Source organism: Galleria mellonella, unplaced genomic scaffold (assembly GCF_026898425.1).
Source record: "Galleria mellonella isolate WM207_F2 unplaced genomic scaffold, CSIRO_AGI_GalMel_v1 utg65, whole genome shotgun sequence".
Lineage (NCBI taxonomy): Eukaryota > Metazoa > Arthropoda > Insecta > Lepidoptera > Pyralidae > Galleria > Galleria mellonella.
Window position 1 is genome coordinate 1,197,662 of NW_026442138.1, and position 12,900 is coordinate 1,210,561.

Here is a 12,900-nt window from a genome sequence, read left to right on the forward strand (position 1 = left end):
CCTGCGCGGCGAGCGCGCCGACGGCGGTGCCGGGCTCGATGACGCTGCGCTGGTACTTGTCGTGGCACACGCGCACGAAGCGCACCAGCTGCGCCAGCGACAGCCGCGCCACCTGGCGGCCCAGCGCCGCCTGCACCGCGCGCACGCGCTCCGCCTCCGACTTCAGGAACGTCCTACCAACCACCATGGCGTGAATTTACTGGGTACAGAGGAATAACATCTGAGTCCTCAGGAATGGCAACGCATGGGGGGTATCATGGGCGAAACAGTATATTCTGTTATGTCCATAGTACTGCTCATGTCTATACGCGACGGTTACCACCTTCCATCAGGTGGGCCGTCAGCTTGTTTGCCATTCTAAGTTGTATAAAAAAAAAATATAAACCACACACTCAGATTAGCTCCACATTTGTCGTGTCTTCGGTCGCCGATCATCCGCATAGAAACGCCAATACATCCAGACTTTGTACAAAAGTCGATTGCTTGGGTACCTCTGTTCTATTTGTGTTTCTACCGTGAAGCAGTTGTGTTTGCATGGCTGTGTTTCGATTTGAAGGGTGCGATATGGCAGTGAATTTACAGGGTACAGAGAAATAACACCTGAGTCCTCAGGAATGGTAACGCATGGGAGGTATCATGGGCGAAACAGTATACTCTGTTATGTGCATGGTACTGCTCATGTCTATAGGCGACGGTTACCACTTTCCATCGGGTGAGCCGTCAGCTTGTTTGCCATTCTAAATTGCATAAGAAGAATACTAACAGCAATTCATTCTTGAACTCCGGTGTGCAGGTCTTGAAGTCGTCCAGTGCAAGTGTTTCCTCGGCAGCCAGCACGATCCCGTCCCCGTCCAGGGGCTCCTCGTCCCTACAATTGACATTTTCATAAATTGTTCTTGTAAGTTAACTTAGTATTTGTACTGAATTATAAATGCTACAGTAACCGTTTACCATCAGGTGGGCATATGCTGGGTAACATACAAAAACATATAAAACATATAAAAGATAGAGTAAGAAACAGTGTGATCAGAGAGATGTGTGGACTGACAGACGATGTAGTGACAAAAATCGAAAAAGGAATGTTGCGTTGGCTTGGTCATTTGGAGAGGATGGATGAAAGAAGAATTACGAAAGAGATTTATCGAGCAAGAATGAATGGAGATGTCGGTAGGGGCCGCCCTAGACGTACTTATGTTGACCAAATAGGCGACGTGCTGAAGAAGGGCCAAATTAAAAGTGCCCGTAACCGGCGAGCGTGTATGAAAAGATTGATGAATGTGGAAGAAGCGAAAGAGGTTTGTTTGAATCGAAGCATTTGGCGTTCCATTGTTTCTGCCTACCCTAATGGGAGACAGGCGTGACAGATATGTATGTATGTATGTACATACAAAAAAAAGCGGGTTAAGTCAATGTTATTTATTTATAAGTGTAACAATTTAATTTAATAATTTAATAGTTTATATTTGGTCCAAATTGATATTGTTAAAAATTATTGATGTTAAATATATTATTAAAGAATTTATTTATTTATTTATTATTATTATTATAGCTTGTTTGTCACCTTCATCTACATCTACACTAATATTATAAAGAGGAAAGAGTTGTATTTTTGTGTGTATGTATGTTTGTAATGAATTAACTCAAAAACTACTTTGTCGATTTCAAAAATTCTTTCACCATTAGAAAGCTACGTTCACCCTGAGTAACATAGGCTATATTTATTGCTAGAAAAGATTAGGGATCCCTACTAAAACTTTAGTAACGCAACACAAGGTGTAAAATAAATGCTATAAAATATCTTCCGTCGCGTGTGCTGCGGAAACTGTTGGTGATAGAACAAAAGTATGTTCTACAATATTGAAGAAAATATCAATAGCTACAAAAAACTTAGCGATACTATATGTCCAAGTGTTATCGTTATGCCACAATAAGCACTTTTTAAAATGTAAAACTGTGGAGGCGTGCGAAGGCGCCAGGAAGGCGTGGTGGCGTGGTGGCGTGGTGGCGGGGGGCGGTATAACAGAGAAGGGCGGTGCACCGTGCGTGGCAGCGCGCGCGCACGTCGGCCAGCACGCGCGGCAGGTGCACGGGGCGGCCGCGGCCCTCCATGCAGGCGGGGTCCAGCCCGTCGCTGCCGTAGCGGAACTGCACCACCTCGCCCGTCGCGTTGCGCACCGTCATGTCGTAGTGCAGCACCAGGTCCTCCAGCGACTGCCCGCCACACACAATGTTCTATTATTGTAGGAGTACACTTTTATACATTTCATATTCCTGTTACAGTCACTGGATAGTTACAATTTTTAATACAAATATTTATAATGTTTTGTAATAATTAATATGTGCGCATGTACGTGTGTTTGTGTGTGTGCGCGCCTGTGTGTGTGAGTATGTGCGTGCGTGTGTGCGTACGTGCGTGCGTGCGTGTGTGCGTGCGTGCGTGTGTGTACGTGTGTGCGTGTGTGTAACTTTAATTTTTTAATAAGCCTATGGACATGTACAACACCAGAGGTGTCACGTGTGCATTGCTGACCCTGATAAGACCTTAATACACTTTTTTTGAAATACCTCATACTCTAGTCTCTATGGAAAACCTCAGAAGCGAGTTAATTCTACAGCTTGAGTATTTGCGGAAGAAAAATTCCTTTGAAACAGCATTGTACGCGATCATTTAGATTCAAGCGTGTTAGGACAAATTCCCTATCGATGATGAGCGATGCGATGATAAAAGGTGGCATCATTTCAAACAATACCTCAGAATACAATCCTTTGTACAAGCGGTAAAACACACAGAAAGAGGCAAAGTCTCGCCTTAGACTTAAGGGCTCGATACCACCTGGGAACTTGGGATCGTCGACTACTCTCACAGCCCGTCTTTAAACCAAGTCAAGAGGACCAAGCTGGTATCCATTTTTAGCAATATAAGCTATCAGGTAAAACCATCCTGGTTAATTGTAGTTGAATTCGTCAGGATGGGCTAACTGGCCTGCTTTCAACCTCATCGGTCATCTATCACTGGTGCCCCGTCAGTGTATACCGATAACACAGACAGGGTTACCATACCATTATTACCCATTAGAAAAAACATAAAGAAACTTTAACTATCAGATATTGCGTACAGTGTTGAAGTTACCTTGACGAGCCTGCGCTGGAGGTAGCCAGTCTCGGCGGTCTTGACGGCGGTATCGACGAGCCCCTCGCGGCCGCCCATTGTGTGGAAGAAGAACTCGGTGGGCGTCAGCCCCGTGTAGAAGCTGTTCTCCACGAAACCGCGCGCCGCGGGGATTTTGGCTGTACATTGAGGTCATGTTTAGCAACCCACTAACGGCCATTGATAGGGAGGATAATGGATTGTTAAAGATGGGGATTAGTAGCCCCAATACAGGGTGTATTCAGGGGTCAGGTCGACCTCCTCGCGGTTCCTCCTGGAAACTATCGTGTTCTATTCCAAGTGAATCCATCACGATAGGCTAACTGACCTGTCTTTATTTTTTTTTTTGTACAACTTAGAATGGCAAACAAGCTGACGGTCTACCTGATGGAAAGTGGTAACCGTCGCCTATAGACATGAGCAGTACCATGGACCTAACAGAGTATACTGTTTTGTCCATGATACTCCATGCGTTGCCATTCCTGAGGACTCAGATGTTATTCCTCTGTACCCAGTAAATTCACGCCATATCCCACCCTTCATACCGAAACACAGCCATGCAAATACAACTGCTTCACGGTTGAAACACGAATGAGACAGAGGTACCCAAGCAATCGACTTTTGTACAGTCTCCCTTTCAGTACAGAGTGAAAATGAGATTGATTTTATGGCGTTTAGCTGTCATTGGTTTTATACGCCTCATATATAATTAAAAATAGTGTTCCACTAATTTCAATTGGGACAAAACCAGTTATTTTGAAATTCAAAACTACTAAACCGATTTTAATAAAAAATTCTATAAGACCAAACTATAAGTATATTCATTCAGATAAAAAAAAGAATTTTCCAAATTGGTTTACAAATAAAAGAGTTATGAGGTCACAAACATAAAAAAAAATCTAATTTGGCACCTTATTCTTAATAAAGTCGGTTGTAAATACTAACAGTGTCTCTCGAAGTGCGGCAGCGAGCGGTCCTCGAAGCCGTTGGGCACTCGCTTCCCGTTGAGGGCCTGCTGGCCCACGCACGCGATCATTTGCGATATGTTGATGTTTGAACCTGGCAACACATTTTTTTTACAACACGGGGCAAACGAGCACGCGGCTCACCTGATGGTAAGTGACTACCGCCGCCCATGATCACCCACAACACCAGCGGCATTGCAGGTGTGCTGCCGGCCTTTTAAAAAGGAATATGCTGTTTTCTTTAAGGTTATAATGTCGTATCGATTCAGAAATACTGCTGCTGGAAGTTGATTCCAAAGAATGGTTGTGCGTGGAAGAAAGTGCCTTGAAAAACGCACGGTGGAGGACCGCCACTCGTTCAGATGGTTGGAATGAAACTTTAGTTTGTGGCGGGTTGTACGGTGGTAAAAATCAGCAGCAGGTATCAATCCGAACAATTCCTCAGAACACTCCCCATGATAAATTCGGTAGAAGATGCACAGGGATGCAACATCTCTGTACAGTTTCAGTGGGTCGATTCGGACAGTACATTAACAAGATATGTTCATCATCAAACTCCTACTACTTGGGGGAGAAGGGATTGTTAGTAATGCTAGACTAAGACTACCAGTCCCTTTACCAGCAATATATCCTGTCAGGTCGACCTCCACGTGCTTCCCCCTGGAAACCATCGTGCTGAATTCCAGTTGTATTTATTACGGTGGGCTAACTGCCCTACCTATTCATTCTCACCTATCATCCCTCACTGGTGCCCCGCCAGCGTATACCGTTAGCGCAGGCGGAGTTACCATTCCATTATCATCCATTAAAAAAACTCCCAACTTGCATTAGGCTGAGATTTGAGTCCCTGGGCTACTATCATTGTACACAAATGCCTCTACAGTGGTTAAAGCATATATACTTTACCTGCCTGCCCCAGTACGAAGCAAATGCCAAACATTTTAAATGATCGAAACATAATACAATCATTTAAAAAAAAAACATGATGATGATATCAACCATTAATTGCCCACTGCTGGACATAGACTTCCCCCATTTGAGGAGGGTTTTGCCTGTAATTGCCACGTTTGGCAGGCGAGTTGGCAACCGGAGTTAGGCTTTGGTGACGTTTTAAGACGGACGCTGCTGCCTATCGCTCGATCATTAAGTTCTCTTAGTCGCCTCTTGCGACATCTATGGTAAAAGAAAGTGGCACATTCTATGGCGTTTTATATTCTATTCCATGTGGCGTTGTTGTTTGCATCGTACAAACTATACAGTACCTTTGGAGCCGCTTTGTGCCATAATGAGGGGCGCATTAGTCGGGTGCAGCTCTCTGAAGCACGCTTTTGCTGCTAACTCTCTGGAACAAACCGTTTATTTAGTTTACACCGAGAAACTAGACTACAATAGTAAAGTTGGAACTGAGTAAAAGACTTCCTAAAAGAGTTCCTTTTATTTCGTTATCTCTTTTACTCGTTATTACCACGTCTATCTTATATCTCGCTCGCACACATCTCATCCATAACATTTGTAAACTTTTTCAGTCTCTTCGTTCTTCGCTTTCATTCAATTTCACATTTACTCATTCCCTTACAAAACGTGAAAAGTCGACATTTTAATTTCCGATCGAGTTACGAGAATCTCAATAGAATTACATGTATATTATTTGTATATTTATTTGTATATGTAACATTTATTATTTATTTATATTTATATTTACATTTATTATTTATTTATAACAACATAACATTCATTATTTGTATATGTAACACGTTCATTGGCTACATAGTTTACGCTGGGTCCGGCTTTCTAGATTCCGCCAATGGCCTCATAATTTTATTATATATTATATACCTAGCGGCCCGTCCCGGCGTCGCACGGGTGGACATTTTTAACATTTCCCTTCACTGCTCTGCACCTATTGATCGTAGCGTGATGAAAAGTATACTATAACCTGCCCAGGAGTATGAAGAATAATTGTGCCAAGTTTCGTTAAAATCAGTCGAATAGTTTTTATTTCTATAACGAACATACAGACAGACAGACAAAAATTTTACCGATTGCATTTTTGGCATCAGTATCGATCACTAATCACCCGCTGATAGTTATTTTGGAAATATATTACATGTACAGAATTGACCTCTCTACAGATTTATTATAAGTATATATTACGTTTATGTAACGAATTCTTTATTTTATTTGTGTACATATTATTAGTCTTTATAATCTGTGTCATTCTTTGAAGGCAACAATAAAGTTCATTCATTCATTCATTCATTCATTCATTCATTCATTTTATTTTGTGGTCAAACAATGAATCAATATTATATTACTTGCAATAAAACATCTAATGGTATCTGTTATTTATTTATTTATTTAGAATATAATATCAAATGGAGGCGAATGTAATGGACACACACAATGCATTTTATTTATATTTCTTTTTATTGTTATATTTAATGAGGAGTTACGCGACTGACTCTTGGCCACAACAGAATATCAGTGTTTCGCTCTTTTAAGGGCAAAGCAATAAACTGAGTTGTGACCATTTTGTGTTACTATGGCACACGCATGAAGGAAGGGAACGAAGGGAGATTGTTAGTTTCTATATTTTGTTTTTTTTTTTTTTTGTTTTGTGCTTTTATTATTTTCATTCTTTTATCTCTTTTACTGTGTATTATGTGTATGTATGTTTTTTTTATTGTAATTTGTGTACTGTAAGTAATGTAAATAAATTATCTATCTATCTATCAAATTTATTTTTTATTATTTGTTTTCACCTATTATAAATATTTTTATTACAACAAATGGTCGTGTCATAGTTAATTAATGCTTACCTGATACTACTCAGCTCGCTCAGCATGACAGCCTCGAGGGTCTCCTCCATGGTGCAGCCGGGCTGGCACTGCAGGGTGCCCTTCTCCATCTCCAGGATGTACCCGTCACATTTGGAGTACCTGACCATGAGTACCGTAGGTAACAATGAAATTGTTATAACAAAATGTAATGGAAGACAGAGTCATTTAGCTCCCTAAAATAAACAGCTGGCTTATAGGTCATACTCGTGAACGGGCGTGACTTGTAGGAACTGATGTACATTTTATACATATATTTTGATATTGAAAGGTATTTAGAGAAAGTCTATTATGTCTTTGTGAAACTTTGCTCGTATCTTGCTTGTACCGCCCCCATGCCCCCCTCACCATCATCATCATCATAATATCAGCCATTACCTGCCAATTGCTGAACACAGGCCTCTCCCATAGACTGCCATAAAGAAAGATCATTAGCCACTTGCATACACTGACTCGCTGCAATGCCTTTGAGGTCGTCACTCCATCTAGTAGAGGGGAGTCGTCCAACAATGCATTTTCCCGTATAAAGTCGCCACTCAAGAAACTTCCCAATCATCATCAGATGTATACGTATTGTAATATTATTCCTATTATTTTTTTTGTTTTCAATTCTGTTTGTTCGTATTTTTTTTTTGTTCACTCCTATTTTTGTTGCTTTGTGTACAGCGCCTTGTATCTATATTGTTGCTACTTGTGGCTTGTTTTGTGATACTAAACTGTATCTGTTTGCTCTAGTGTAGCCCTGGTTTCCTATGAATAAATAAATAAATAAATGTAAAAGACACAGTACTGTACTATATTGTCTGGTACGGCTACTGGAGTATTCCATGGAAGAGTGGCAATGAATAACATTTATCTATACCTTTAGCATTTATTCAAGGAATGAATGACACTAATAAGACTATGGCATACCCACACATCTTGTTCTCGTAATACCCACATAATATATGCTTATACAAGTACAAAGAAATTTGGTATCGAAACAAACACAGTGCGTTCATTGCGTCACTGACCCACTGTCGAGCAGCTTGTTCTTGGCCTCGATGAGTTTCTTGCCGGGCGTGACGTCGATGATGCCGAAGCTGAACCCCCGGTTCATCATGTAGTAGGAGGCCATGCGCGCCAGCCTGAAACGTATAACCGTCATCAGTTACAGCTATATTTAATTTAAATACATACATATATCACCTTTTTATTAATTTTCAGACTTTAAAATTAAATTTAGTTACCTTTTATCATCATTTTAAATGTACCTAACAGAATCCTATTACAGTATGTTGCAAATTAAATAAAAAACGCTTCCAGATTCCCCCAAAACTAGGACAAATCCGGGAAAACCCGAATGGATGGCAACCCTAAGTATATGCTGCTTTTTATATATGCTACCGGTCACGCGGACAAAGTCGCGCGTAAAAACTAGTAAACTATAATAACTATGTATAAGGCTTTAAAAATTTAATAGTAGGAAAAGGGTTATTCACCTCCACATGCCCCTGACGGCGTACTCCTCGCCCCAGTCACGCAGCAGGATGTAGAAGATGCTGCTCTTGGTGCCAGATCCGAGGGTGCTCTTATCCATCGATCCGCACACTAGCTCTGAATTTCTTATTATTACATCTAAAATAAAAATTATATTCATTCTATATTTTATTGGACCTAATACACTTCCTTGCAGTACACCATCCTTCATTATTGTTTCAAGTACAGTAGAATTAAATTGGTTACACAGGTTACAATCTGGGTTTGTTGTACGCGTCCGTGTAGCCTAACTTCAGGCTGCAGCTGAAAATCAGTGCTTTGCTTTTAAGTAAAACTATCACTGAGCTGTAGCCTATTTGGATCACTGCGACACACATGGCGAAAACATATTTCCATACTTTATCTTTTGTTTTATATTTAAAAAAGCGTAAATAATCTTTTTTTTTTTTTGTTATACAACTTAGAATGGCAAACAAGCTGACGGCCCACCTGATGGAAAGTGGTAACCGTCGCCTATAGACATGAGCAGTACCATGGACATAACAGAGTATACTGTTTTGCCCATGATACCCCCATGCGTTGCCATTCCTGAGGACTCAGGTGTTATATGATATATGCCATATGATATAGCCATAATACGTACAGGAGTCCTGCACGCACATGTCCGCGTTGCCGGTGTAATTCTTGCCCTTCGTCTCGAGGTTCGCTTTCACCTCACACCGCTTGTTTGGCTTCATGATCAAACTGGAATAAATTAATAATAATAATAAACATTGTTCAAACAAAAATGCTGGTACACAAAAGGTTTTAATAACCGGTGAGTGATTAAATAAATAAGTACATATTTATTGTTATTTACGGCCCAGTTCTTATATAAATTTACGATTGAAGTAACTCAAAAAGATCTATATAAATTTCAAAATGAAATAAAAAAAGGAACAAAAAGAAACATAATGTAATAAAGTTGTGGTGCTATAAGGTACCTATTTCTAATAATATTATATATGTATGTTGTAGATTAGAAGGGCGTGTGTGTTGGTGTGCGTGTGCGCATATGCGCGTGAGTGTGCGTTCATGAAAAAATTAAATTATTCCAACTTCAGTTATGGCAAGTACTCGCGCCCTGTGGCTTTATGGGTAGCGCTACTGCGCTGGAGGGGGGGGGGGGTCCCATAATGTCCTCCCGCCTCCCCGCCCGTTATATACGCCTATGTTACCCTGTCATAGACGTATATAACGGGCCCATATGGTCCCCCTAAAAACTGTTGCTATTAATTCCTAATGAATTATTCTCGATGGATCAATTGACCTTCACCCTCACCTATCACTGGTGGCAGACCTGTTAGCCCAGCTAGACGATGACATAACAATAACACAGATGGAGTTAAAATTCTTAATCAATTGTATAAAAAATACTTTTTGAAATGGAGTGTTTAGTGTTCTATTGTTTCTACCCAAATGGGAGACAGGCGTGACGATATGCATATACCAATGTACAAAATAATTACCTAAATATCTGCTTGCCAGTCCAGAGCATCGCCGGCTTGAGTATGGCCGGGGGAGGCATGTCAATGTTCATGGTGCTGTCAGGACCGGCCAGTAGACAGGCGGCCAGCTGCTGCGCCTCCCCTTGAGTGAGGAATGTGTCGCGCTGCGTCAGTAAGTACCCGCCCGTGATAAAGTCCTGCGTCGCCGCGATCAGCAGCTCACCGTTGCGTGGCGTCACCAAATTCGACTTGTTCTATGGGAATATTATATTTTTTTATTTGTAACTGATGGCTAACTTGATGCAAGAAAAAAAGAAGACATTTCCCCATCAGAGGGTATACCACATACTGTCAACTTACCCCCATTAGTATGAGTGCCTCGGCGCGCGCCTCCTCGGTCTGCGGCAGGTGCATGTTCATCTCGTCGCCGTCGAAGTCCGCATTGTATGGAGTACATACGCACTCGTTGAACCTGAATCAATTCACATATACATTACTATACTACATGTGCATGGTCCCGGCATAGAATGAGCTAACCTTTCCTTTCTTCTGGGTGTCGTAAGAGGCGACTAAGGAAGGTCGAGGAATTGGCAGCAGCGTCCTTCTCAAAACATCTTCAAGGTCTAACTGCGGTTGCCAAGCGTATGAGATTGGAGACTGGAGATTTTTATTCAGTACTGGACAGTTAAAGGCTGGTATGATAATACTACTTATATGAGAAGGCCGCTCACTGATATAAAAAAAATTTAAGTCCGTCTTCGTTAGAAGAACTATACGAAGGCCTTATACCCTCGACTGTTTACCCTCACTTATAAAAACACAATTTTTAAGCTATATACATAAAGAGTAGGTACATCAAATAGATATTCGAAGTTTGGACTTCGATTTTTATTCCAAAGTGCAATATTGCACTCTGGAATAAACGGCTGATAATACCAACCTGAAGGTTCTCTGCGGCTGCACCTTGGCGCGGTGACACATGATGGAGAGCTTGTGCAGCGACGGCTGCCGGTTGAACAGCACCACGTCACCGTCCACCAGGTGGCGCTCCACTATGTCACCGCACTGCAAATGTACATAACTAGTTATCACGTGAAAACACATACAATGAAAACAATGGAATGGAACTTGTACGTTTACTAGTATTTAGTGATGTAGTTCATGTTTAGGATGGCTGGGCTGTTTTTCTAGTGTGCTGATAGTTTTATGGTTTAAATTTCTTTTAATGTAAATTATATGTATATAATGATTACAATAGCATGTTTTCTTACAGATGAAGGTAAGCAGTCAACGTAGTCCATGAAGACTTGTAACCCAGACCACTTGTACTTTTGAAATGTTAAACCTAAAACTCCTAATTTAGACAGCCTATAATAAAGTTACTAATTAGACTATTTCATTGCCTTATGATAATGAAGTAAAAATACAAGGCAAAACCGTCACTCTTTTCCATCCATGGGTGGGCAACCCATGGATGGAAACCCATAAAAGAACTAAGGGAACACAGCTATACACACAATAGATAAAGATATATTTATTTAACAAAGTATGTTTGCATTGGCACAGAATTTATCATTGCCTCCTACACTGGGCTGAGCGTGTCCTGTAGGAAGCAGTACCCGCGTTATCATATACATGCATACAGATATTAAACATAGGCTTTTTAGCAGTACACTGACAATTGTGTAACTAGTCTGTATAATGCAATTATTTCATTTAGATCTCACCACCAATACACATGTATGAATAAGTATTATGAATGTATGTGTGTGTGTGTGTAGTGTGTGTGTGTGTAGTGTGTGTGTGTGTAGTGTGTGTGTGTAGTGTGTGTGTGTGTGTAGTGTGTGTGTGTGTGTAGTGTGTACGCCTGCCAAGCGTGACAACTACTGGCAAACCCCTCCAAGGGGCGGAAAGGGATTGTTAGCAATGGAGTTTGACAGCCCTATTGCTAGTAACATGCCTTATTAGATCGACCTCCACGTGGTTCTCCCTGGAAACCATCGTGAACAATTCTGGTTGAATTCGTCACGATGGGCTTACGGACCTACTTCATCCTCATCTATCATCCATCACTGGTGCCCCGCCGGTGTATACCGATAGCGCGGGTGGGGTTACCATTCCATTATCATCCATTAAAAAAAAATCCAAGGAGGAGCCTTATGTTCAGCAGTGGTCAGTTAAAGGCTGATATGATGATGATGATGAAACCAACTAAAAGATCAGTAATCATTTACTTTTACAAGCTCTACTTTGATTATATTTGTAATATGAAGTTACAGTACATACCTTGAGCTCCTGCGCGATCTTCTCCCGGTTGCCGTACTTGAGGTACTTCTTGTGGTGGAGGCCGCGCTGCTGTACGTAGTTGGCGCCGGGGTGCACATCGGGCCCGTTGCACACCAGCTGCCGCAGCCACGCCAGGTTCGCCGGAAACACCTGCTCCGGGTACGTAAGGATCTTCGCCACGTGCACTGGCACACCCACCTGTAGTATTTACACTCGAATATTATGTGTCATTCGCGTCTAAAGGCAACCATCAGCTCGTTAGCCAAGTTTTAAGCATCATACAAAAATATTATGAGACAGCAAGGTCACCTCAAAAATGAAGCTTGTCTAATGGTAAATGACTTATATATATATATATATATATATATATATATATATATATATATATATACACATTTGCCCTTCATACGCTTTCTGTTTTTACCTAATGGTTAGCTGGTAGAGAATGCCATACGGCATTAAGTTCGCCATTTGTACAAAGTTTTATTGTGCAATAAAGAATAAATAAATAAATAATGTATGAATGAAAAACCGGTTTCCATACCTCTTGTATCTGCAGATTGGGGTCTGGCGAGATGACAGTGCGACTGGAGAAGTCCACGCGCTTCCCGGACAAGTTACCGCGGAACCTGCCCTGCTTGCCCTTCAGGCGCTGCACCAGCCCGCGGCCTGGTTTCTTCGGCTGTAACCAATTATTG

At 41.4% G+C, this 12,900-nt stretch overlaps 1 protein-coding gene across 2 annotated transcripts in view; it reads right to left on the minus strand.

The window, feature by feature from the left end:
• Positions 1-12,900, minus strand: part of LOC113510892 (DNA-directed RNA polymerase III subunit RPC1) — a 32,161-nt gene that overhangs the window by 12,433 nt on the left and 6,828 nt on the right. Inside the window, exons 7-21 of one of the 2 annotated variants that reach the window (XM_052900527.1) lie at positions 12,747-12,884; positions 12,203-12,400; positions 10,857-10,981; positions 10,277-10,388; positions 9,938-10,170; positions 9,073-9,173; positions 8,432-8,567; positions 7,964-8,077; positions 6,933-7,052; positions 5,376-5,455; positions 4,094-4,207; positions 3,131-3,288; positions 2,039-2,211; positions 764-868; positions 2-173 (exon numbers count right to left, since the gene is read on the minus strand). In XM_052900527.1, the coding sequence (XP_052756487.1) occupies positions 2-173; positions 764-868; positions 2,039-2,211; positions 3,131-3,288; positions 4,094-4,207; positions 5,376-5,455; positions 6,933-7,052; positions 7,964-8,077; positions 8,432-8,567; positions 9,073-9,173; positions 9,938-10,170; positions 10,277-10,388; positions 10,857-10,981; positions 12,203-12,400; positions 12,747-12,884 (2,079 nt within the window). Of the gene's footprint in view, position 1; positions 174-763; positions 869-2,038; positions 2,233-3,130; positions 3,289-4,093; positions 4,208-5,375; positions 5,456-6,932; positions 7,053-7,963; positions 8,078-8,431; positions 8,568-9,072; positions 9,174-9,937; positions 10,171-10,276; positions 10,389-10,856; positions 10,982-12,202; positions 12,401-12,746; positions 12,885-12,900 lie in introns of both variants that reach the window. The other variant, XM_052900526.1, reaches the window with a different exon arrangement.